General features: G+C 57.0%; 1 protein-coding gene across 9 annotated transcripts in view; it reads right to left on the minus strand.

The window, feature by feature from the left end:
- The window catches only part of ATP9B (ATPase phospholipid transporting 9B (putative)), a 217,169-nt gene that overhangs the window by 20,552 nt on the left and 169,679 nt on the right, over nt 1-26,938 (minus strand). For all 9 annotated transcript variants that reach the window (XR_009345865.1, XR_009345864.1, XM_059139646.1 and 6 more), the window contains 10 exons: nt 14,139-14,300; nt 13,406-13,498; nt 9,584-9,667; nt 9,264-9,434; nt 6,955-7,053; nt 5,193-5,282; nt 2,970-3,114; nt 2,716-2,780; nt 1,841-1,996; nt 1,694-1,758 (listed from right to left, as the gene is read on the minus strand). Coding sequence is in view for 7 of the 9 variants with exons in the window: in XM_059139646.1 (XP_058995629.1) it covers nt 1,694-1,758; nt 1,841-1,996; nt 2,716-2,780; nt 2,970-3,114; nt 5,193-5,282; nt 6,955-7,053; nt 9,264-9,434; nt 9,584-9,667; nt 13,406-13,498; nt 14,139-14,300 (1,130 nt within the window). In the remaining 2 variants the exon portion in view is untranslated. The remainder of the gene's footprint in view (nt 1-1,693; nt 1,759-1,840; nt 1,997-2,715; nt 2,781-2,969; nt 3,115-5,192; nt 5,283-6,954; nt 7,054-9,263; nt 9,435-9,583; nt 9,668-13,405; nt 13,499-14,138; nt 14,301-26,938) is intronic.

Here is a 26,938-nt window from a genome sequence, read left to right on the forward strand (position 1 = left end):
GCTCTGCCATCTAAGGAGGAGTCACCACCGTCCCCCAAATTTTCCTCTGAGTGTTTCAAGTCCATAGCTTTAAATCATGAGAGCAGTGGGGATGGTCACGCGTTTCTCTGGCCACCAGGAAGTTGTGCGCCAGGCAGACTCCAGATGCGGCAAGGTCCTGAGTCTCCCCACACTCTCTGAAGGCCCTTCACAGGAGGGGCACCGTGAAGACCAAGGCAACGGGAACGGTAAAGCGTGGCTGGAGCTGTTGGCGCCCTCACAGTCTCCCCTCGGTCGGTGCTGGAGCCGCAGGAGAGTTGGCGGCCGTGCGGCACAGCGCCGGGCACCCCGGACGCCAGAGCAATAGCCATGATGGGAGCCGCCCCACCCAGGCCTGGTCCATTGGGAGCGCAGGCCGAAACGCAGAGCTGGCACTGTGGCCTGCAGGAAGGTGTGGGTCCGGCTCCCTGGGAGAGGTCCACCCAGGTGAGGGGAAGAGTCCCCGGCCAAGGAGACAGCCGGTGAGAAGGTGCAGTGCCCGGGGAAAGGGCGGGCCGTCACGCCAGCTGGCCCGGGCAACTGGTACACTCAGGGCCGGCCCAGCTTGGCGTGGGGAGAGCAGCCCAGGCTCCCCGGTGGACGAAACCTCAGGAGCGGCAGGAAGCATCTGCCATCGGCTCTGTCCTGCGAGGCTGGCGACTTGCGGCTCCAACGTGTTTGGCCTGACAGGCCCCGCCTACTGCGCCCAGTCTCTTTCAAATTATTGGGGACCTTGGGGTTCGGGGAGTGGTCTGATGAGACGCGTTCAGGAAGTGGAGTACTTCAAACACCTCCTCGGGGCAGAAGAGCTTGTGTGCCTGTTCTCCGCAGCCCTGGAAAGCGGCTAAATGCTGCGGAAGGCCAGCCTGTCTGAGGCTGGCCCCAGGAGGTCCTCCCAGCAGCCCTGTGGCCTCCAGCACATTCCCTGGCTCCCTGGGCAACGCCTTCCTCGCCCGTGACATGGCAGTGTGGGGTGTCCGTTCCCCACGATGCCATGCAGAGAGAGTCAGCGCTCTGAACCATCAGGGAGCGCTGGGGTGACCTGCTGCTGCCTTCCGAGTGCGAACGCGTATAGGGAATGCATGGGCCGTGGGGGAGTTGGGTTCCGTGGGGCTGGTGCAGGGGCGTCGGGAGGCACCGTGTGTGCCTCACTGCTATAGTGGTTTTACGTCCTGGCAGAAGCCATGGGATGAGGGGAAGAGCAGCTCTAAACTCGTTCACCGTTAGCGGAACAGTGGCAGCTACAACAGCACGCATGGGGCAATCTCTGACCTACCCTCCCCAGCTGCCGAGTGGGGATCTTGAAGAGAGAGCTCGCTACCGCTGGGGAGACGGCCAGTGTGCGCTCTGGCCTGTTGCGTCCTGTCCCAACACCCCGTGCCTGCACGTCGGCTGCTGAGTGGTCACTGGTCACGATGCAGGCACACCCCCCGAGCCCCAGCCCCCCGTATCCCAGCCTGCGAAGGGGCCGCCACAGCGCTTGGGCGTCCCCCAGGGACACCGACGTTCTCCAGACCAAGCAGCAGCAGATGGCGAGAGGCCCAGCTCCCGATGCGGGTTCTTACTCTCAACACCGACCAAGTGCGGTGACTCAGACACGTTCTAGCAGTGGTTCGGCGCCAGGAAGTCCTCCCCGACCGAAGCCGGGCAGGTGTGTGCGGGCCGCCCCACTTACCCCACCATGAGGAATCCTTGGTACAGCGGCACGGACGCGAAGTAGAAGACAGAGGAGAACACGGCCTTTGGGAGAGGAGAGCACCCGTCAGGCCCACACTTGCTCTCCCGGCGGCCCCGCCCGCCCCGGCGCCGGGGCCCCGCGCACCTGCATCGTGGAGATGATGAGGCCCCGGTGCATGACGAACTGGCCGAGCGCGGCCGAGCGCTTGTAGCTGCTGCGCCCGTGCACCATGAGCAGCCGGCCGACGTGCTTGAACTGCGCGATGGAGAAGTCCGCGGCCAGGGCGGCCTGCCTGCCCTCCTGGAACAAGCACAGGGCCTTCCTGAGACCCTGCGCGAGGACAGGCGCGCCCAGGAGGGACCTGCAGAACCCGGCCTCTGCCTGCTGGAGCCAGGCGCTGTCCCTAGGACCTTGGAGGGGACGGGCTGACAGGGTGTGTCCGGCAGCCGCAGGCAGCTCTGCAGGACGGCAGGACCCCCTCGGCAGGACGGACCTGAGGCAGAGAGCTGAACGTGGCATCTGCCTCCTAGACGGCCTTGGGGTCCCGGAAACAGCTGCTGGCTGCAGGGCAGCCACGAGGCAGGCGAGGGGAGAGCTGTCAAGGCTGCTACCGGACACCGCAGGGCACCAGGAGGCACAGTGGCCGAGGGGAAGAGACTACAATCAGGCTCACTTCCACACAAGACAAACCTTGACCGCAGCTCACAGCTGGGTGGAGGCACAGACATGCAAGCGTGAGCGAGATGCTGCCGGTGCCAGGACGGCAAGAAGGGTCTGCAGGAAGCTGGCGGCCCCTGGGCTGGGCCTGGCAGGGAGGGGACAGCAGGGCGCTGGTCTCGGGCTTCCCTAAGAATAGCAAGGACGTGGGGACACGGGGGGCTTGGCGCTGGCGGCCCCTGCTTCCTACCTGCACTTCCTAAGGGTCTGACGGGGCAGTGGGTCGGCCTGGGACCCGAGTGTGTGGCTCAGGGCTGGCGGGAAGCACACGGGACGCCACGGCGACCAAAGGGCCCACGTACCTTCCCCTCGATGCCGATGCCGCAGTCCGCCATCTGGATCATGCTCACGTCGTTTCCTCCATCGCCTGGCGGCACGCAAGCGGCACAACACGGACGTGGAGAGAGAACACGCAGAGACGCATCCTGGTCTCTCTCCCACCAGGAGGGACCATCTCCCAACACCCAGCTCCACCCGCTGCTCCACGACACAGCAAGCTGCCGCGGCTCTCAGGACCCGTCTCCCTCGGCCGCCCGCTCCCGGGACGGGCACTCACCGATGGCGCACGTGCGTCTCCCCGTGTGCTGCTGCAGCAGCTTAACGATGTGGGCCTTCTGTGTGGGCGAGCAGCGGCAGCACACCACGGCCGGGCACTGGCAGGCCAGTTCCACGAGCTCGTGCTCGTAGAACTTGAGGCAGACCTGGGGGGACAGAGCCTCATGAGCACGGCCACCCGCCACGGCCTGTGGGGCGTGGAGAGCAAATGCGGGGGGACATGACAGCTCGTGCCAACGCGTGGGGTACACGCTGCCCGCGCCCTCCACCCAGCTCTCAGCCACCCCGTCCGGCTGGGAACCAGAGCTCGCAGGGACACAGGGACACAGAGGCAGCAGGGGTGAGGAGGGAGGAGAGAACCGTGTGGAGTCCCGGAGAGGGAGCGGGACGCCTGCAGAGACCGCAGGCAGCGAGTGGGGGTCGGGGTGTGGGTGGGGACCCCGCGTCTCACCCAGAGCGCCACCACGGACCGGTGCGGCTCTGCACGGGGCTGGCGAGCACGGCCTCACCGGCGTGACTGAGGTGGGGGCCCCCCATGGAAAGCCTCCACTTCGTCTGTCTCTTTCTGGGTGGTCTCAGCCCCACCTCTGCTAACGGAGATCTTTTTCTCATCTTTAATATAAACTACTCTGTTTCCATCCTGAATCTTCAACTTTGTCAGCAAAATAAAACCCCCCAAGTTGCCTTAGACTGTGGGGCCCCCCCATGTGCGGGACGTCCTGTCAGAGATCTGGGTCGAGACCCCCCAGCACCAGCCCGCACTGACAGTCGGTGCACCTGCAGGGGATGGGGCTGTGCGTCCTAGGACGGCTGGTGTGCCTGTGCCTGGTCTGGACGGATGCTCCCCCGGACCTCACAGGGCCCCTCAGGGGCTGTGGACACTCCTCCCTGGGACCAAGACCAGGACAGCGAAGGGCTGTGTGCCCAGGCACCGGCAGCCACCTCCATCTTCTCTCTTCTTGCTCTGTGGTGGCCAACAACCTGTGGCCCCTATCCAACCCCCTGGGACCTCACGGCCCCATCCCTGCAGGACGTGTGCGCACCGGCTGGATCTCCCTCACTATGCCACATTTGCTCCGGCTTGCGTGCTCACCTTATGGTACCCCAATGGCCTGCACGCACGTCCCACTCGCCACCTGCGCCGTCTGACGCAGGGCATGGCAGACTAGGGAACAAAGCGAGTGCCGGGTCGTCTTCAAGACACAAAGCCACTGCTCCCAGCCCACAGCTTTGCCCTCATTTAAATTCAAGTCAATTCAGAAACTTCGGTCATAAGACAGGATAAAGAGCCACAAGGTCAGGTTCAGAGCCACATCCTCAGACCGACTACGAACATCTCCTTTGATGGGCAGACCTGGGCACACCGGCGTGCCTCTTGGTCTCCCACCCTGCCAAGAACCCGGGGCGCCCACAGCAGCCCGTGAAAGACACATGTGCGTGTGTGCAGCGGACGGAGGAGGCCCATGCATCCCAGCCAACCTCCAGAGGGAGCCGCAGCCAGATGCCCCGCGCCAAGGGCGCAAGAGAGGCCTCATGCACTTGCTCCCCGAAAACCAGGATGGCTCCGCCCCGACAGCAGGTGCTCGGCAGATGAAGAAGCAGGCACAGAGCGTACTACTGAGATGATGGGCAGAGGCATCGAAGACCCAGACCCAGAAAGAGAAGACCATGCCTTCGGGGAACAGACGCCAGGAGGGAGGGGCAGGCGGGAGTCAGGCTGCCTGTGCCGACCGACTGATCTCTGGTGGGGGCCACAGCAGCAAGAAGGTTTATTTAGAAACACACACTCATGAAAGACAGTGGACAGAACTCAAGTAGTGACTTCTGCTCCTTCACAAACCACACTACAACAGCTGTGAAGAGGGATTTTGTAACAAGGCACGAGGTCTAAGGGGGCCGGAGGGGGGGACGGAGGAGCGCACGTCTGGGCACTGGAAAGCCGAGGGACACGTGGTGAACGACTCCACAGCCGGGAAAGCCTCCGAAGCCGACAGCGGGAAAGCCGGGCTCGCGGTGAGGGCGAGCAGCCCCAGCACCGACGCCCCGGGCAGAGGGTCCAGGAAGTGTCCGCCCACGGCCAGGCCCACAGAGCCACCCCCAGTGAGGCCGCGGGTTGCTCCAACTTCTGCCCCGGCAGAGACAGGCTCTGCGGAGACCAGCCTCGCCTCCAGGGACACAGATGGACGGACAGACAGACACGTGCTTGGTCCGAGACCAGCCTCACCTCAAGGGAGTCCCCAGATATGACCAGCGCACAGTCATGCTTCCGTCGAAAGGCGTTAAGCTCCAAGTGGGCCTCTCCCCGATTGGTTACCTCCACAAAAAGAAGAAAAGCGCCCAAATTACAGTGTGATCTAAATCAGAGGCACAAACAGCCCCTCTTTGTGAATCAGTGAAACCTTTAGACACATTTAAAATCAAACGGTGCTTCACTCAGGCGGTCCAGTCCTGTAACGAAAGGCTGTTCTGAATTTCTCCTACGGCACCGGGAGTAAATACCTGCTCACTTAACACCAACCGCTTTCCAATGTGTGACAGCTGCAGGCAGCACACTTACACTGCAAAGTGCCTAAAGCCCGACAGGTACCAGGGCATAAAGGGAACAGAGGTGGGCCATCAGTACACAGGGCACGGGGACCCAGGGGCTATCAGCAATGCCGTGAGGGAGACACCCAGCTGTCCATGGAGTATTCCCCAGAGACACGGTGATGCTCACTGGGGGGGAGTGTCTGGCACTTCCACGGGGGGCCGTGTGCTGGGAGGGGTGACCGTCAGCACAGGGACACAGTTTGTCAGACACTTCCGCGCACCCACCGCTGAGCCCAGGCCGGCCACGCAGCGGCACTGAACTGAGGCCCGGGCTTTGTGTGACCTGCCCCCTTCTGTCCCCACTGCGTGACACACAATGTTCTTCGGAAACGCTTCTGTCGACCCTGCCACGGGTTTCCACTTTCTCTGTCAGTTTCAGCAAACGAAGCATTTGAAGGATTAAAAAATCTAAAAGTAAAATCAAGTCATAATTTTGAAATAGTTAGTTTTGGAATGAAAGCATTTCAGAAAGCACCATACTGGTTTCTGACTCTCTTTCTGTGGAGATTTTTACAGGGCGTAAAAGAAATGCTGCACTGCAGGACAGCGGCGCGAGCTTCACATGGCCCATGTGGTCCGAGTTAATCTCAGACGCCTCTTGAGGTAGGCAGGCTCCACTGTGGAAATTTCAGTTTGTGCAGCTGTAACACTGAAACGTCGACAAACATTGATCTAAAGTCTTATCCGAGTCATTAATAATTTAATTGCGAAGAGTCGTCTGCAGGGCCTAATCTGCCATTCTGATGCTTTGAAATAAATGACATTTACATGTAAATTATATTGAAATCAGTTTCTGTAGGTGCGAGGGCTTCATTCAGAGCAGAGGGAGACGGACCGTGTCTGCTCAGCACCGTCAATCAAGACCCGGGAGATGGCAGCTCTGTCTGAATTTCAAACATTAGTCGTAACTAATACAGTAAAAACAGAAACTTCAGACCATTTTTATTAATTTTCTTTGAGCTAATGAAACAACATTTCATTTGAAAATGATAGATTAAAAACACATTCCTACTAATGGGTATAACTCATACAAAAATGTAATTTTTTATCAACACACACTTTGTAAATGGAGCAGAAAGTGACGGCAGAACGTCTATTCTAAAATAGGCACTTGGTCAATAAATAAATGCAGTAACACGACAGAAGAACACTCCGAATTCAGACCTTGTTTCACGCCGTCCAAATGCAGCTCTTTCATCCCAGGCAGCATGGGCAGCTAAAAGAAACCTATTTGCAATGTTTTCATAAAATCAGTAAGAGAATCACAGTATTAGAATATTTCTCTTCTTAGTGATAATGTGCACTCAATGCTTACAGGCACCCTCCCACCGAACCAACTTGTTCTGACTGCGAGATAAAACAGTTAGAATTCCAAGTGCTTTTAGACATATACTCACTGGTCTGAAAATGTGAATGTCTTGTGTTCTAGACACCAAGTGTGAGCTTTTGGCGATGCACGTTGCGGTCTCGAGTTTATCGCCCGTTAGCATCCAGATCTGGAAGGCAAGTGAAGACGGAGAACTCTTAGAAGAGTCCGCTCTCGAACACACTGCACACCCACGTTCGCAGCTCTACTGCTCACACCTGCCAAACCACAGAAGCCACCCAGTGTCCACGCACGGACGGACAGGACGTGGCATGCGCGCTGTGGAACAGTGCCCGGCCTTGAGAAGGGGAACATCCCAGGACCCGCTAAGACATGGGCGGGCCTGGAGGATGCTGAGCTCAGTGAAGGGCATCAGCCCCACCCGGGCAAAGGCTGTGGGGCCACAGCGGGCGGAGGGCCATTGGGGAGTTGCACCACAGAGACAGAAGCCAGATGGTGGGCGCCAGGGCCAGGGGAGCGCAGGGGAGCGCAGGGGAGCGCAGGGGAGCGCAGGGGAGCTTATGTTTTCATGGGGTCCGAGGTTTGGAGCTACATGTTCTGGAGAAAGGCAGTAGGGACAGCGGCACGGTGGTGGGAATTACTTTGTGGCGATGAGCTGTGCACTTAGAGATGCTTCTGATGATAAACGCTACGTTATGTACGTTTTATCACAAGTTGGACTTAAGTGATGTCAGACGGAGCAGCTGAGGTGTGGAGCCACACGAACGACGGGGTTTAGGAACCTCCGCCTGAGGCTACCGAGACGCCTGTGTACACCCAAGGGCAAGGCTCCCAGAGCCCCGTGCACAGCACCGGCGGGCCCAGAAGACACCATGTGGTCACAGGCTTACAGAGCGAGGGACGCCCCAGAGATCCTTATTCCAACCCGCTAATTTTTTAGCTGGAAACTGAGGTTCAAAAAGGGGAAGCAGTTAAGCCAAAAACTGTCTTTATGAAATACAACATGGGAAATACCACTATTTTTACTTTTAGAAAATGACATAAGCACGTATTATGTATATAAGCCAATCCCTGGACCACAAAGAGAACAAAACCAGACATTTAAGGTGTGACAGGATGGTTCACACAAATATTTCATGTAACAGCAAAGCCTTACAGTGACCTCTCCTCGATGCCTGACTTGCTCAGACGTTTAGTGTGTCACATACACACGTGCCGTTCTGCACACACGAAACCTCAGGGTGTACTGCTTTTCTGCTGAGCTATCACCTGCTTGTGGCTCTTCTCAGCGCTGGGAGACTTGTGGTTTCCCTCGGTTTCACACATCTACGTTCACCTTATAGAGCCTGGATCTAAGGTTAGGACATGGCGTTCAGACAAAGTTGGGAGGGGTGCCTGGGTGGCTCAGTGGGTGAAGCCTCTGCCTTTGGCTCAGGTCATGATCCCAGGGTCCTGGGATCGAGCCCCGCATCGGGCTCTCTGCTCAGCGGGGAGCCTGCCTCCCCCGCACCCCCGCCTGCCTCAGCCTACCTGTGATTTCTGTCAAATAAATTTATAAAATCTTAAAAAAAAACAAAAAGAACCACAAAGTTGAGAATAATTCACACAAGACAGTAAGAGCTGCCGCCCCTGGTGAAGCTGTGTGTGGCTCAGGTGTGGTCACCTACGGACCTGCCGCCTGGAATCACAAGCTCACCCTCCGTGAAGGGACGCGAGGGGCCTTTCCTCAGACGGGAGACGCAGAGGAAGAAGGGCAGCCCCCACACACTCGTGCAGGTTAGCAAGGAGCCAACAGAAACACCCAGACCGTACACAGCAGCGTGCTGGCTGCTCAAGCACACGGGGATGGGGGTGGCACGGGGACGCAGGGCGCAGGAAGCGTCGCCACGACGGAGCGGTGGCCCCGGGCACGGCAGCAGGCACGGCCTCCTCACCCGGATGCTGGCTGCGCAGCACAGTCCAGGGACAGTGTCTCAAAGCCCAGGTGTGAACGGCTCTCTGGTGATTCCGAAGCCGGATGCGCCTCCTGAGGGGCCGCTGTCCTGCCCGGATGGGGCCCCCTCTCCCCGCCAGGCCCCCGCAGGGTGCGCTTGCTGCGTGGGTGCCGCGGGCAGCTCCCCCGCAACGCCGCCATTCCCTTCTATCTCACCAGTCTCGCCACTCACGATTTCTTCCTCTCGAGAAAACTCAAGCCGTGTTGTTCCCCTTCTCCAACCCGAGGCCCCAGATCTCAGGGAAACCAGGGAATACATTTTCTCTTCCGGTCTGTAAGTGAACCCTGGGCTCCGCTGGCACAGAGGTCAGAAAGCAGTTCCCTGAAAGCGAAAACTTACACCACCACGCGCCCGGGGAGGGGGTGCTGGCCGGCGCGCATGGTACCTTGATGCCCGCGTTGCGCAGCATCTCCAGGGTGGGCCGCACGTCTGCCTGCAGCTGGTCCTCCACGCCCGTGAGGCACAGCAGCTCCATCTCCCGCTCCAGGCTCTCCACCACCGCCGCCACCTTCAGAGCCCGGTCGTGGATGCTCAGCTTGGCCTGGCTGTAGCGGCTCTGCACAGAGACGGAGCACGGGTCACACCGCGGACACGTCCACGGGAGCCTGGCTGTGCGGGGGACACACCCTTCCCCGGCACCCGGGGCAGCAGGCTTTCTGCTCGGGGCAGATGCCCGAGGGCAGAGGGGCTGTGAGATTGGCTCACCTCGAAGTCCTGGTACTGCTCCTCTGTCAGCGCCCGCTTGGCAACCACCAGGGTGCGAAGACCTTCCCGGGCCATGTTCCCACACTGGAAAAGGAGATGCAGGTCACACGCAGACCCCAGTCACTGGCCGCGATGCGGACAGGCACTTAAGGCCTCCACCAAATCTGCTCTGTGGTCAGGGCCGCTCCCCGGCTCGGGAACCCAGCATGTCCCGTGTCCGTCACTGCGCCTGTGCACCTAGACTACCTGGTCTCTCGGTGGCTTCCGCCCGCCAACCCCTGGCAGAGCTCACCTCGCAGGCGTGTTCTATGAGCCCAGCCACGCTGTGAGGACAGCTCTGCGGCCCTCATCTCCGCGGGCAGGCTGCGGTCACCGGGCCGCTCGCCGACAAGCACACTTCTTTCCCATACTAGACCAGACTATTCCGAAATGGCATCACAAGCAAGGTCTACACCAGGCTGCCACAGCGGCACGGGAAGTGGGAAAGCTCGGTGCCAGGGTGCGAGGAACAAGGTCTGGAAGTGGGAGAGCTTCGTGCGGCAGTGCTGTGGGGGGAGGGCAGGGAGAGCAGTGGGCTCCCCTGGGGGTACAGCTGGGGAGGAGGGGACGAGTGGTCTTGCGTGGCAGCGCAGTGCGGGGCGGGGGAGACCCCAAGAGTTCTGGGGCTTCGCGCTGGGGTCTGGATCTTCTGCAGGGAAAAGGGCCCACAGTGAGGCCACAGACCCAGGCTCGTGCTCTTGAACACAAGACAGAAACACACTCACAAGTGCACGGAAAGGTATCAGCTCCAGGCACAGAGAATGCACCAAAGTAACACTATTTTCCAACCATTAGAGGAAACACTGGGGAGTTTAAAGTGATGACGGGGGGAGAACAGGCTGATTCTGGGCCACTGACGGGACTGGTGCCCAGCCGTCAGCAGAGAACAGGCTGGTGCCCCGCCCTGCCCTCACAGAGGCTCGCCGGTGCTCCCCACGCGGGACGGGGCCCAGAGATGCCGACACGGCCTGCACTCATGCGGATGGGCACCGAAGAGCGACACCCGAGGTTGTGCACGCAGCAGCCCGCGCAGCTGGCAGATACCGAGGCGGCGGGTGCAGCCGGAGCAGACGCCGCCTCTTGAGAGCTGTGCGTCCCCCACGTTCAGGGACTGTGCCCTCTCCCTGGGGCTGCACGGATGGGACGCTGCCCCGCGGCACGAAGCCTGCCAAGGCCCTCCAAAAGCGTGGCTTGGAAAGGTGTGAGCACCGCCTCTGCAGGCCAGGAGCGCCCTGCGGGGCTGGCGGCCGTCTCACCCCGAGTATGAGCCCTGTCCTGGACCGGCGGGCAGAGGCCAGGGGTCCCAGGCTGGTCACCAGCCTCGACCCTGAGGTGAGCGAACAAGGCAGCGTCCCTGGCGCCACGCCCCAGAGGCCCCCGCGGGAAGAGCAGGAGAAATGGAGAGGTGTCCCAGGGAAAAGAGGCTGAGCACGGCCGGCGGGGACAGACGCACAGACAGGAAGCCCGATGACCAGGTGCCGCCCGAGCTGCACCCAAGCTGCAGACGTTTCAGAACAGGGTTTCCGTGAAAAACAAAGTTTAAAAAACAATGTGAGCGCTGAGCTATACCATTCCCCGAAGCCATGGTGTCCACACATCCAGAACACTACCACCAACCAGCCACGGCTTGCCCAGGCCACTGCGGCTCCTGAGAGTGCCTTCCTCTCTTCCTGGTTGACTCTTAAGTTTCAAACTCCGAGGAACAAGTTTAAATGGTTCAAAGCATGGGAGCCTGCACGGGCGCGGGACAGAGAACACCACAGTGGTCAGCTCTGGGTGCGGGGGGCTCTCAGGGCCACAGCGGAGGCTCCAGCCTGGCCCACAGGCCTGGGGCGCAGGTGTCCGGAGCACTTTTAGCCAACAACAAGGGGCTCCGACCACAGCCGGAGCCGCAGTCTCCCGCGTGCACCTGAAGATACATGCGTGACACTGGCGTCAGGCACCCGTCTCGCACCAGCGAGCTGCTCTCCGTTAGTGGAAGGGAGAGGGGCTACCAGGAGGCTCGCACACAGGGCGGCCCCGCCATGATGCTGGGCGCTGCTGCCAAGCCACAGGCAAGGTCGCGGCCACGAGGGAGCCTTGTATTTGCTGGAGTGCCGCACCTCTCACGCACTGAGAACGAGGCGGGACTGGGAACCCCACATCGCCAGGGACGAGCACACACCCATGGGCCAACGGTCCAGATGCGACTTCGCACACGTGCTCGTGCCCTGACGCCCTCCCGCACCATCCCCGGGGCGGAGGCTGGCGGTCCCACACGGCTGTGCTCCCGGTGGGGCGCTCGTGTCTAACCGAGCCCGCCACTGCAGCCGTCCGCAGGACGTTAAAATCGGCGAAGAGAGGACAAGCGACGGCAGCTCTCCGAGGGCCTCCCTGACCCGTCTGGCTGCGAGGTCTGAAGCGCGCAGACCGCCGCGGCTCGCGCCTCCCAGCAGAGCGCGAGTCCCTGCGCCCGTCACACCTCCCCCGACCCCCAGTTCTGACCCGCATTACACACCTGCACGCGGAGGAAGGAGGCCACGTACCCGACACTTCCCGTGGCTGGGACCTGACCACCAGTCTGTGCACAGTGAGGGTTTCTACAAAACCGGCCCTCGCTGGGCGGGGCTGAGGGAAGTGTTGGTGGCACGCGTCTGACTCGCTCAGTACGTGGAGAACAGAAGCTCATGGCCAAGAGCCCAGCGTGCAAGCCTGCCTGAGACAGAGGCGCTCCGGGCACGCTCAGGCTCCCAAAACACGCCGCTGCTTTTGTGTTTGTGCTTGTTTCAAACAAGGTACAGGTTTTCAGAAGATAACGGTTAATACAACAAAGACGTGGGTAGGGGATCAGGAGATTTATGTAAGGGAGGGACATGCAACCTTGGGAGAATGCGTGCACAAAGGATTTTTAATAAAGCTATCTTTGTGGAAAACAGCCTGACCTTATCTGTCTGTTGCAAGACACTTATTGACGTGAACTCATAAAGCTAAATGAATTAAACAAGTATTTTATAATTAATTGTACATCATTATGACCGAAAGTAATTTTTATGGCATTTTACTAGGTCTTCAGGGAATTTAATTTATTCATGTGCCTGATTAAATCCAAGTGCCTGAAGGAGCTATTGATTCGTATCGCCAATACGGCCATGGATGCGGGGGTGCGGCTGCCGTACTGACCGACCACACCCGGGCCACGGCGGGTTGACCCGTGGACACCGACGCTGACACACACCCACATCAGTCTCCCTCCGAACTCAAGCTTTTCTGTTCACACAGAAACGTGGACAATAACATAATCTCACGAGGCTGCACGTGAACTCTCTAGAGAGAATCTGACGAAACGCAGGACTGATCACGCTTCTATCTTCTCTATTTTTAAAGTGAATCCTACATATAAATCAGAATGACATTAAAATCCTTATCAAAATCTTGCCAATAACATAGATTACAAAATAAATACATTAAAATGTAACTTTGGCTGTCTATGCAGCATTACCTCAGAATTTTTAGTGAATGCCTGTCACGCTATGTTTTCACCAGTACAGACAAGATACTATCAATACGGGCTACCTGCACACCCGCACGCGGTCACACACCACCCAGCAGCGGCAGCTGTTTACACAGGGAGCTGCTGACGGTTCAGCGGTTCCGTCTTTCTACTTTATGCAACGGGACCGGAACCACTCAACACTGCGGGAAGCGATACGGTCTCTGGTTTAAGAGGCGGCGTCCGGATTTCTGCCGGTTGCGGCGGTACACGCGCTTGCTGCGGGGTGGGGGGCGGCGCGCGGGGCGGCTCACCTCCTCCTCCAGCCAGTCGTTGTACTGCACGATGGAGGCCATGGCCACGTCGGCTCCCTTCATGTAGAAGGTGATCTCCGCAGTGGACTCGTCCTGGGACAGAAGGAAACAGGCCGGATTAGGCCCCGCCGCTCCCGGGCAGTAGCGGCCGCGCGCACAGGAACGCACTAGGGAAAGCGGTGCTCCCTGAACCGAGGCTATGCAGGGCGACGCCGCCCCGAGATGTGCCGGCAGCCGAGCCCGAGAACGTAAGCCAGATCTCGCGGTCCTGTGCTGAGGCTGCGGCGACAGAGCCTGTCCACGGAGGGGACGCCTCAGGCCGCGAGAGGAAGGTTAATTCTCTCAAATTCTCACTGCGGACTGAACGTGCTTTCCTTGCTTAGCCACCTTCTGAGACAGGTTTTGGTGTCTGCTAAAAATATTCAAGAAATGCAGGTCAGCAACTTTCTGGTCCTAAATCCTCCTCCTCAAAGCTCCCCGCACGCCGCTGCTGTGGGAAGCGCAACAGACGGCTGGCGCTGCTTTCCAAGCATGAGTCGCGAACGCCGCTTCCTTGCCCTGCCTCCGTCGTCTGCGGAGGGTCACCTGAACTCGCTCCCACCAGAGCCTCACTAGCTTCCCAGCACCAATTCCTAGATTTTGTCTCAAAACCCAGCAAGCAGCACAGACGGTCTGAGCAGGGACGAGCCCCGAGCCGCGCGCCGGCCCGCGGGAGCACGAGCGACCAGGCTACCCGCACGATGATTCCCATGCGCTTGCTCTCCGAGGTGAACGGGAACGTCTGCAGGACGCTGAAGGTCAGGAGCTGGCCGCTGGGGCTCCGCAGCTGCATGGAGGCCAGGTCTCTGCTGACCAGGGTGAGGCCGACGCTCTCCGTCCACTGCACCAGGGCCACCTGCGGGAGACCAGGGACTCGTGAGGCCACGTGAGCAGAAGGCGGTACTCCCCGCCACCAGGCCCCCGCCCCCGCCCAGCTCCTCCTAGGGCCCAGTGTGGGGCTTCCTGTGACACCAGGGTCTCTCCCTGGCTGAAGGTGGCACCCTTGCTGGAGATCTGTCCTCGCCTACGTGTCCAGCAGGTCCCCTAGGGCTGGAGAAAGCAAACGCTTCGGGAGCATCGTGGGTTCTGTCTGGGGAGCAGAACATCACTGCTGAGCCCTAGCGTCCACTGTCGAGTCACGTGAAGACAGGCCGCGAGGAGGCTCGGCTCTCTGGCTTCAGGGCGGGATCGCTCAGGTCAACCCCCACCCCAACTCCTCATTTGTAGGGCAGTGGCAGCCAGGCAACTTCTCAGGCCACCAGCACACGAATGCCACCGGGACACTCTGTACATCTGGGTCGAGGTTTGGGTTCTACCCTTCCTTTCCACAGATGCCACCTGAGATGTCCCTTGGGCAGACCAGGGATCACTTTTAAAGTGGGGCTTTCTAGGTAGTTCCCGTGGCTGGAACTACTGGAAGGTTCTAGCGCAACGGTCAAACTAGGGTACGAGATGCTTGCTGTTTTTAATGCTTCCAACTTGACCAGGGCCGTGCTGTGGAGGCTGGGGCATTTGAAGATTATTATAAGGCGGGAAAAACGGGCGTGAAACACTTCCAGGTCTGGGGACTGTGGGCACACAGCCGAGGGCCTTACTCTGCGCCATTCTGGGCCCTGCCGGCAAGAACGAGCTCGGGACGGCGGAAACGGCCCCGCTACATGGGGCTGGCTATGAGGGGACTTCCAGCAGACGACGTGGGCTCCTGTACTGGGATGCCTTTACTTCCCGTCGTGAGCATCTTGTAAAGGTACCAAACAGACACGCACGACTGTGGGTCTAGGATCGTAAAGGCCTATTTATACAGCTTACAATTTCACTTTATTTTATAAATAAATAACTCAATGCATCCATCAGAATTCACCTGGCAGGAACTTCTCACCTAAAAAGTTTGCATAGAGAGTTAGCCCACAGGAAGGGGAACAGAATAATTCCAGAAAAGCAGAACTGAGTAACTCTCCCGGATTTTTGGTTCCTTCAGAACCAGAGTCAGAAATGCAGTCCTATAAAAAAGCATAAAGGGTTCAAAGCCCCTTTCTCCTGCTGGCTCCTCCCCCCTCAAGGCCAGTTCCATCTCCGAGGAGCAGACTGATGGTGGCCTGTCACGTACGAGCTGCCCAATGGTGCCGCAGTCCTTTGGAGCCGGCTGCCTAAGGGGAGGCCTCCTAGCCCACTTGTCCAGCCCCGCGGCCCACGCCTGGCCCCCCGCCCATCGCTGGGCACAAGTCTGCTTGCCAAGGCAGGAACAGCTATGTGTCGTGTGCAAATATTCCCTTTGTAGATGTTTCATTTAAATTAGTAAAATCATACTATCAGCTGACTTATAGATTCACGACAGCAAGTGTCACATCACAACCAGCGAGCTTGAGCGGCGTGGAACGCTCATCCTGCAGGCGTGTCTCAGAGAGCGCCGTCCGCACGCCCTGGGCGAGCCCCGCCCACGAGGGCATCATCTGCACAGACAGCCCGGGTCAGGGTCACCCCCGCATCCTGGTGGCCTGGACACCACCAGGTGTCCTGATGTAGGAGGTACCTGCTGGGTACCCAAAAGCACTGACCAGATTTGACAATGTGCTCAGCAGGCTGGGGACACAATTAAAAGAGCTGAGGCAAAGCTCGGAACTACAGTAGCCCGAACCCCCGAATCGGTACAGGGTCTGGGCGGGTCAGACCATGTCAGACGTGCCAGGTTTCCTCTGCTGCGCCTCAGGAGCCCGTGTCCTAGAGCCCAGGAGCCTAGCTGCCCTTTTTGTGGGAAATATAAGAAATGGGCCAATTTTCACTTTTGTCTATTAGTTCTTTCAGAACAACCCCTCCCTTCCCAAAGATCAATTACACACACGGCAACAACGTGCACGCTTACACCAAATGCCGTGGAAGCTGCTGTCTAGAAATGACTTGCAGGCAGTTTTCACGTTCTGCCGGAACGCAGTGAGGGACCGAAGCTGCCCCAAAGAAGCTCAGAGTCAGGAGAGCATACTGCGACCCCTCACCGCGCCGGGGAGTGAATGCAAAGCCAGAGCGTCCCCTGCGTCCAGGCCGGCGCCTGACTCTGCACAAAGCCTGGCCTGCTGGGCCTGCGCTCAGCACGGGGAGCGACACTGGGAGGGACCGCGGCACCGTGGGAACCAGCGGCCAACTGCACATGCTCTGCACCATCCATGTGCTTTCCGGAGCGGAGCTGGCCTCGTGGGCTCCCCCGACCACCGGAGCTGGAAATGAAGGTCAGCCACAGGGGTCACCCGTGTCTACACGAATGACCTCCGATGAAAAGCCTGGTCGCCAAGACTCGGGTGGGCTTCCTGGGCTGGCAGTGTCCGTGCATGTCGTCGCGTCACTGCTGTGACCAGTGAGCGCTGTCCACACGACCCATGGGAGAGGGTGAGAGGGCGCTCACGCTAGGCTTCTCGGGGACCCCGGCCTGTGCACCTCTTCCGCTGGCCCCACTGGTCCTGTCGTGGAAGACCTGCCGCGGAGGACGCGAGTCTGACGGCTGGGCACAGTCCTGCTCGGGGACACAAGGCTGGAAGAAGGTCCCACGGACCCTGAACTGCAGTATACGTCTGACCACGTGCAGAACACGTGTCTGCCAAGTCCTGGGAGACTCCCCAGCTGAGCCTCCACAGGGCCAGTGAGCCTGCCCAGGTCAGCAGTGGGAACGCCCCAGGTCAGGCGGAGAACGGAAAAGCCAAGTGGAGATGGCTGGGTGGTACTGGGCACAGCCTTGGGGAGAGAGTATAAGAGAAAAAACCTGCCTTTTGACTGGTTTCGGGATTTTTCACCGCTTTTTAAGACTACATCAAGCCTTCTAGAATGGGTGACCAGGGCCACAGGTGGAGACCAGGTGTTAGACGTGGCAGAACTGAAGGCAGGACGGCCGGTCTTCCCACAGCAGCAAGGCCTCAGGCGGCCCGAGTGTTGTCGGGTCCCCGCTCGGCACGGCCCAGTGGGACAGCCCCAGGGTGGCGGGCACGCCCCCTGCAGGGTGATGGCCTCTGTGAAGGACTGTGACTGACTGTGCCACCCGGAGTCGGGCATCCGCGGCGGCCTCCTGGGCTGCAGTCAGTGCCTGCTCCAGCCGGGGTGGACGCGCCGCGGGCGGGGGAGCCGGACTCCCGGCCACCCCCAGGAGCACTCCCGAGTGGCTCTTTTCGACTCCTCCCACCTGCACCCCCCGCCCCGGCCCCGGGCTGGGTGGTTGGTTTGCAGGAACAGTAACCGTGGCGCCGTCTGGCTCCTGAACAGAGCAGCCGGGTCAGGTGCGAGCCTCGCATCCCGCACGCGTGTGCACTGTTGACCAGCGAGTCACCGTGCAGCTCGAATTAGAACTCATGTTGTCTGGCTTTCCAGAGAGTTCCTAAGCTCTGAGGTTTGCCCAGATCCTGAGACCGTGTCTGGCTAACACAGCACTACGGTCTAGAGCTCCAGCAAAACACTCCCGGTTACAGAACTACGGAAAGACAAGAGGCCGTCACCGGAAAGAGCACAGCCAACAGGGGCAGGCCAACAATCCCACAGCCCGCTTCCGGTGCGACAGGACAGGCAGCCTGGACATACGTTTCCCGTAAAACCTCACTATGCGCTGCAAATGGCCCAGGACTCCCCAGGTGAATTCTGAATGTCCACAGTGAAAGGGGCCTCTGACGCTCTGACCCTAAACTGGACGCTTCCGAGGACACGCCGCCACCCCCTCCGTGCCCCACCAGGCGGGATCCGCGGGCCACACGTGCAGACCTACATCTGTTGACGACGGACGTCACGACCCGTGAAGCCGTCCAGCGGCTTGCACCTGGCCAGCGCGCCAGGCCGACTGTTCGCAGCCATCACCATCTGGAGCATGAGCTCTGCACAAGCCCAAGCAGACGACAGACGCTATGAGCGCGGTCACGATGCAAACCGCTCGGTGGTGAGAGGATCCCTTTGGATGATACAAAAGCCTGTTTCGGCGACATGCGTATAAAGAGCCAATCCCAGGGACGGACGTGGACACACGGTGTTTGCGGAGGGCTTCCCGCTGGTGTGCTCAGGACCTGGCCCGCATCAGACATGTGGCTCCAAGCTCGCGGGGAGGCGTGAGCAGAGTGTCCTGTTCTGGTTTTGAGCTTTACCATCTTGACTCAGAGCACAGTGGGCGTAAAGGGAACCAGGTCAAAATTCATACAAATTCATTTCATACAAATTCATTTGGCTCTATTTTCGTCCTAAGACATTTAAGTGATTAAAATATACAAACTTTGCAAAAGCACATGAGCTGCACTGGTGTGTAATGTGGCTACAAAGCCTGAAGCCATCCAAGTAATGACCGCGTGAACGCAGATGCCCAGAGGGCTGCCGTGTGGCTCGGGCCCACGGAAGGCGGGCTCGTGGCGGAGGACACCAGACTGGGAGCAAACCCGCCAGCCCACTGGAGCCTCTGCCTGGCGCGGGTGTGCGTTCAGGGCTGTGCCGGCGAGCCTGCCCGTCTCTCCAGCCACTCCGCCAGGCTGTGACTCCTGCCTCCACCACCAGGAAGGCTTCGTGGATGGTCTGAGGTGCCACGTCCCGGCTCCCTCCCACTCTGCCCCTCACACGCCTGAGCTTTCTGCTGCGGCACTTGCTGCAGCCCACACACATGCCCAGGGGTGGGCTTACACGTCACCTTCCACACCGGAACCCGCAGAGGTTCTAGAACCTTCATGCCTGAGGCCTTCAAGGTCTACCGGGCTCTCTGCAGTGTTTTCGGGGGCAGCACAAAACATTCCTTCGAGAAGAGAGAACTCATAACCTCTTACCTGGAATGGCTTCAGAACGGAGGCTGACAGGCCCCTACACCACGCGCGGGTAAGCAAATATCTCCGTCCTTAGCACCTGCGCCCGGCGGCAATCTCCCAGTGCCCAGCGTCGTTGGGTCTGAGCACCGTCTCTCCCCCTCAGGTTTCCAGCCAGCCGTTCTCCCCCACGAAACGCTGACAGACGCACGAAGCCTCACCGCTCCTGCTGTTTGATACGGCCGACACCTCTTCTCGGCAGCGCGGTCCGGATCTCTTGCTAACGTTTAAGATGCGGTGGGTGGCGGGGAGGTTCTCTCGTTGCCGGGTTCTGAGAAGTCCTCATGTCTTGTGGTTCCCACCCGTTGGCCAGGGATGTATTTCACAGACATTCTACAGCTCTGTGGCTTGCCCTCATCTTAATGGTGTCTTCTGAAGAATGTGGTTTTTACCATCAACAACTTCTACAAACTCTGCTGTGTCCCATGAAATCACCGACTCAAGCCTACAGATTTTTTTTTAAAGATTTTATTTATTTGACAGAGATCACAAGTAGGCAGAGAGAGGAGGAAGCAGGCTCCCCGCTGAGCAGAGAGCCTCACTCAGGGCTGGATCCCAGGACCCTGAGACCATAACCCGAGTTGAAGGCAGAGGCTTTAACCCACTGAGCCACCCAGGTGCCCCCAGATTTTTTTCTTCTAGAAATTTTATACTTTTAGGTTTTCTATACATCTGTGACCAATTTGAGTTAATTTTTAAAAACAAGTATTTAATTGAAAGAGACACAGAGCATGAGTGGGTAGGAGGAGGAGGAAGCCTTCCCGCTGAGAAGGGAGCCTGACGCGGGAATCAATCCTAGGACCCTGGGATCATGGCTGAAACCGAAGGCACATGCTCAAGTGACTGAGTCCCCCGGTGTCTCTCGAGTTAAGTTTTGTACATGGGGAGAGATACTGGTTGAGGCTTTGTGTACGACAGTCCCGTTGCTCTGGCTTCACCCCCACTGCGACCCCTGGGCATCGTCACAGAAGTCAGCTGGCACCTTCCAGTTTTGAGTACGACTCGCCCTCACGCACAGGCCCTCTTCGACTCTGCGTCATGGGCTTGGTGCCGATGGCAGACCAATTCTGCGTGCGTTGGTTCACACTATCCTTAAGTACTTCGTGTGCTTTGGTGCACTATACATGGTCCACTGAAACATCTCAATTTGCTCCCTGTTAGTGTATAAACATCTACCTAATTTTTGTACATGTATGATATGCGATTTTGGTCAATCTACTTCTTAAACATTACCACTCTTTTTTAGTAGCACCTTTGGGATTTTCTACAGGGATAATCGTATCCTCCACCAAAAAAGACAGTTCTCTTCCTCTCTGCCTTGTATCTCCCTTTTGTGTTAGTGCCCGGCTAGTTCTGCGTGGGAGAGCGGGCACCCCGGCCTGCTCCGAACATGAGAAGCAACGTACCACTGTTTCCTAGGGCGCACCATGTTAGTGGCAGGGTTTCTCACAGACGTCCTTGCTAGACTGCACAAATGCTTTTACCCCGAGTTTACAGAGAGATTTTATCAGGAACAGATGCTGGATTTTTGCCAAGTGCTTTTCCCCCTGAAGCTCCTGGAACCATCACGCAGATTGTCCCCCGTGTCCGTGGATCCCCTAACTGACAGACGACCATCGAACCAGCCCCGCATTCCTGGGGTAAGCTTCATCTGATCGAGAAGTGTTCTCCTTCTCGGACCCTGCTGGGCTTTATCCGGCCTCCCTCTGTGGGATGTCTGCGCCCACACTCACAACCAGTACCAGTAACACCAAGTGTCTGGTCTGTGGCTCTCTCATGATGCCTTTGTCTGATACCAGTGTCAGTTTAATACCAGACAAGTGTTTCCTCCCCTACCGTATTTTGGAAGAGTTTATATAGAATTGTTATTATTTCCCTTAAATGTTTGGTTGAACACCTGGGCCTGGATGTGGGAAGGTGTGCAACTGCGAATCATAGTCCTTGATGACATGTGAGGCCTGAGACTGCTTTGGGTATTGTGCGGACTGCGAGAGAGTGGGGGAAATCCCCGGTGTGTGCACAACATCCAGCCCTGCTCTCCCGCAAGTGGTAATGGAGGCCTGACAGGGGTGAGGGGCTCCAAGGCTCAAGACCATGGACTCCTGGCACAGTGCTCTCCACAGCAGGTTCTCCATGCTGGTAAAACGCAGATCCGTAGAGTAGTTAATGCAAACGTGTGTCTGCTTAACTTATTAAACATCGTACACTGCAACCTTCACATTTAGTGACGTTAACTGTTTTCAAAACAGACCAATCAGGAATAATATAAGGAACTGGTAAAGGATGTTTAATCTTGCAGATGTAGTTTCAGTAGGTTTTGAAGAAATCTAGACAGTGGAGGGCTTAAAACTCCGCAGATGTTTGCAAAGCGGGGCCAGGGCTCACAGGGAGCGACAGTCAGTCCCAGAGCTGGTAAGAGACCGAGTGTAGGTGAAGCTCTGGTCACAGTGCTTGGAAGCACAGCTTTAAAATTAGCTGTTTTTTCCTCCGACATGACACAGTTCTACTTAGGTTCATGATTACCTATTTTCATTGCTGTTGCTATGTGAATGGGGCATCGTCTTCAGTGTAGCAGGTTGTGGCTGATTATTATAAAAAACGTGGGTCTGTGTGTTTTTACTGGGGTCTCCCGGATGACGATTCTTTGGTTGCCGAAATACAGGGTCACGCCGTGCTGACGTGCTGATCTTAATTTCCTTGTAGCAACGCTCATGACTGCTTCCTGACATACTGTGTGGATCGAACGTCCAGGACTGTGTGAAATGGCACTGGTGCCAGCGGACATCCTGCTTTAGTCTTCACTTGGGAACAATCGTAGAGTTTATGTGGTGTGACGGTGAGTACTAACTTACGACTGGTATCATGACTTACGACTGGCACGCACGGACTTCTCTATTTTGCATTGACTATTACTGGATGTGCAGAGGGCCTCCTTGGTTTGTTCTGATCAGGAATGGGTACTGAATCATAACTTGAGGACCTTTCTGAAGGCACTCCCTAATGGAAGTGAGACTATCCCGCGACACCCGATCCCTCCGGAGCCATGCTCATGTCCTTCCCAGCACTGCTCTTTCATTCCTGGGAAAAATGCTACCTGGTCGTGTCTTTCAACACACTGTCGGTCTGTGGGATGACAGGATTTCTGTGTCTATGTTCATAAGCTCAGCTGTAAGTCTCTTACTGTGTGTATGTCTATGTCATCTCGATCAGATTGTGGAACTTGGGACTGAGCTGGGTTCATGAACTGACTTAGAAACCTTTGGGATATCGTCCTTGATCTAGAAAAGTTTCCTGTTGGGTCAACTTTGCACTCAGTCTGTGCTCACTGGTTCGCATTGTCTACAGGATCGCTATTTTCGCTGGCGATCTGAGCTCATCGCCTTCGCAACCAGTACTTCTGCTCTCCTGACCTCCTCTTCTCCTACTTTCCTCCGCTTTTACTTTAGCCGTTTGAATTTCTAGTCGATACAAGCTCACTTGTTCTGTCTCTTCTTACTGGTGGACACAGCCTCTGGTCTGTCTGCTAAGTGCTCCCAGGGTACGTCCTCCGAGGGAAATGCAGCGTCGTCTGCCGCCCCGGCCACAGTGCCGTCTGCACCTGGAGGCTGCAGTGTGAGCACAGTTGTTCAGTGTTTGCAGGACGTTGCTTTGGATCTCTGGCCTCTCCTGACCGGGGCTTCTCTTTGGTTGTGTTCTCTGTACTAACAGGACACACATACAAAGCTGCTGAGGGCTGAAATGGTCAGGTCTTTGGCTCAGAATTTATGTCAGGAGCAGGAACACATGGCTGCCTGCCTTCCCCATCAGCGAGGCCCTCTCAGTTGGGGAGAAGGCCAGAGGTGCACCTCTTCTTGTTCCCGGGGATGCGGTCTGTGATGGCGCGCCATCCAGCACCCGTGGTCCTGTATCCGTGGCCCACAGAACACGAAAGTGTCCTGGCACTCAGGTATGGGCTCCTTTAGTAAGGAAGTTTCCAGTACTACTGCTTGACTTGACCTGTTTCGATGGTCTTGTCAGTACTGGGATGAAATGTGGGGAAAGCGGTTTAACAAATCCTCCTTGTGTGCGGCCGTGTTCCTCCAGAAGCCGCTGCTTCCAACAGGACATAATCCTGCAAGATCTTCTGTGAAATGTAAAGATAACCCCGAACTTAAAGGGTTAATATATTTCAAAGGATGACTTCCGCTGACTACGGAGCTCATCCACAAGCCACTCAGTGACACACAGTCTTTGTCGCACTCACAATTCTCCCTGCTAAGGAACCGGTGCAGGACAGTGTTCCCAGGGTCCTTCCATAGGACAGAAAAGTTGAGGGAAGATCTTAACATTTGTCTTTCTCTACGATTTCATTATCCAGAAACTTCTGTGCTATTACTGAAAAGCTTGGGAGAACGTTGTCACCATATTAGCAATCAAATACACACACCCGCCAGCTACACGCCAGGGATACCTTTCTTCCCGCACACGCGATCCACTGTATCCTGACCACGGGCTTAGCGTCCCTTCGTGCGGTATCCCCACACTGATCTGACCCGCCAGCGCTACAAACACGAACGCAGTCTGATCACCCAGAAAAGCTGCCAACCAGCAGTCATGGCCGGCCGCACGTGCGGTGCACTGCTCCTAGGAGGGGCCGCCCCCCCCATGCGCCAACGCAATGCTGCTTACCCCATGGCGCTGGGCACGCACACATGCAGACACACAACTGGTGCATACCACGTGCGTGAGAGCCGCTTCGGTGAGTCCAGAAGCCAAAGGCCATTAAGCATGTGCTATTCTTCCACGTCTAAAAAACTCACCTGTGGTCTGGTGGCAACATTAGCTCATTCGTGCAAGTGTCCAGCTGGGGGGTGGTGACAGCGGACACAGAAGGCCGCTGCACCACGGGGAAGAGTACCGCCACCAAAATGCTGGTTGTCAGCAGGCATCAAACATCTTGGCCAATCATTCTTTCTGGGCCCGAAGAAGCAAGAGTCTTCAGGTTTGTGTCACCATGGCCCTGGTCACTGGAGTCGGTGACAGCGAGCACCAAGGCTCCGGCTCCGGAGTGTGTGTCCACTCTGGTGGCTTGTGTTACTCAGGGGCTCACATGGGACACACACAACTGAAGGGGGACGGGTCTTAATTCCACCCAGGAATCTCCAGGGAACGTCCTAATGTTTACTAGGCTGCTGTTTGCTATGCTGCGGCTGGAAGAGCCAACGCGACAGGCAAGTGAGTTGCTCCTCTCTCAGGGAGAACTCGTCTTGAGAAACAGGGCCAGGGTGTCAGCGGGCTCCCCGTGGGGAGTGCGAGATGCGTCGCTGACACGTGAACGTTACCACCACTTGCTGCTCCTTCAAGGTCCACCGATGTCCCATGATGACGCGTGCCGGCAAGTTGAAGACCGTACCTCACAGACCTCACAGAGCCTTTAAGGGTTGACCATCCACTCCCCCAGAATTTCCTTATTCGTATGAACATCCGTTTGTGCGCGTCTGTAGGTAAGGCAAGAGACCCTTCCTGTCTCCAGGAAAGTGAGAACGAAGGCCACGTGCGTGGTCAAGAACGGCGACTGTGCTAGCAGGGACCCAGGAGAGCCTTCTCCCGCAGTCGCGCTCTCTCGAGAGCTGAAGGGGACACGAGAGCCACACACACGCAGGAACGATACGAGAGGGCGGGACACAGAATGCACAAAACCAGGGACGTCTCCGAAATGATAATGTTGCTTATTAACCATACGTGTTGTGAGAGGTCACAGCTGAGGTCAAACAGAAAACATCAATTGAGCCGTTTCCTGGAATAAAGCTCCAGGGTGCAATATTCTAAGCACTTTGTTCAATAAAAAACACTTTTAAAACGGGGCTTTGGTGATTGGGAAGCATCGCCATCATCCGTCAACCTAACTGCGGCGAAGTTCAATAAGCTAAATAATGAACCATTTAGATGATTTTCCTCGGGCCTGAGGGATCTGCAAACATCGCATCGACAGGGCTTTTAAAAAATTATGACAAACTCTATTTTCTTCATTTTCAGATTTAAAATACATGTTCGGATTTTTTTTAAGGTTATTTAAATGGGTTGCTACTTTTAATTATTGTCCAATCTCCAAAGTAGAAAGAAATTTCAAACAAGGAAAAAATTCAGCGCTCAGACTGGCAGTTTCTATCTGAGTCCAGTAATCTTGGAATCCATGAGATCCCGCTCTATTGTGAAGATCTAATTTAAGACTTAAAAAGTGTTATAAGTTACATAAATACCTAAAGATGAAAAATCCCACGTATCTTCAATAAAACTTGTATTTACTTTCGGCAGGTAATACGGTAAATATGTAAACAGTATTTTTACAATTTCTAGGAAAATTTTTCTTGAGAAACATCTGTGGTCTCAGTTTCTCATCTTTAAGACTGGGAAATAGTTTTCAATGTAGAGTCGCATGCAATTTTGGAGAATTTCTAGAATGTGACATCATGCAAAGAATGTGTTCAACCCCTTCTTCATGTGAAACGGAACGTGGCCCACGTCCACAGAGGGCTGTGGCCTCCGTGGCCCGTGCTTGCTCGCGACGACAGCAGTTGAGAGATCGGCTCAGCTCTTCCTCTTAGCGGTGTCGCCTACATGGCCTATTACCAGATAAAAAGATATGCCATGCACACGCTTCCAAAAGCCACGTGGGGTCTGGGCACAACAGATGTCTCTGTATTTATAGGTCAACACGACCTCCAGGGTGTACCCGTGGTGCTAACAACGTCCCGTCCGCCGGCCAGCGGACTCCAGACCAAGCGTGCCGAGGAGAGGTGGAGAGGTGGCGGGCTGGGCCTCCGCACGTGCCCCGCGCCCTCCTCCCTCTGATGAGCCGGGGGATGATGTGACCCCGTGACGGGAGCTCCCCGCCACAAAGTCATCAGGCACCAGAAGCGGGGAAAGACCACTATGAAATGCCTGCCACCTGGCTACGGACTCCCGGGCTCTATGTCCCGCTGGAACGCCAAGGCCGAGAGTCCCAGGAATCCGGTTTCTAAGTTATTACCGTGAGAAGCCCCTCCTCTCCGCCCACGGCAGCACCGTCCCAGCACCTCCCTGCAGCCTGGGCCTCGGGGGACTGGCTGAGACCTGCACACCCGTGGGGGGCAGCTGCGGGAGGACGAGAGAGGGGTCCCCATGTAAGCAAGCGTCAAGGGGAGGCCAGGAGCCAGTGCGACTGGTCTCAGCTTTCCACAGTTAAAGAAAAACTGAACTTCCATCTTCTTGGCTGTTTTTACCACCACTACGCTCTTACACGAGTAATGACACGGCCTAATTTTCCTAAAGTAGATTGTTTTGGTTACAGTGAGATAATTTCCTGACTAAATAAACAAGTGCCTATGCACATCTTTAAAAATAAATTTGGTTTTCAAATAACACAGGGTGCACAGAGCTTCGTCACATGCTGTGAGTCGTCTGCTGGTGCATTTTGGTTCCTTGTCATCACGAGGTCAGAACAAGGTAAGTGGGTCACACATCTCTGTCTCCACTGTGTGGCCTGCAGTGGGGGCACTGGGGAGGGACCACAGCCCCCCGCACTGCCCCAGCGCTCCCCCTGCTCTGCCGCAGTGTTCGCTGCACACCCCGGCGGGCGCCCCGTGGTTCTCCGCTGTGGGCGCCACTTGGTGCATCTCCAGAAGGGAGAAGCATTGGCCTCGCACTCGGCCCAGCAATCAGTGCTTCTGTA

Source organism: Mustela lutreola, chromosome 11, assembly GCF_030435805.1.
Source record: "Mustela lutreola isolate mMusLut2 chromosome 11, mMusLut2.pri, whole genome shotgun sequence".
Lineage (NCBI taxonomy): Eukaryota > Metazoa > Chordata > Mammalia > Carnivora > Mustelidae > Mustela > Mustela lutreola.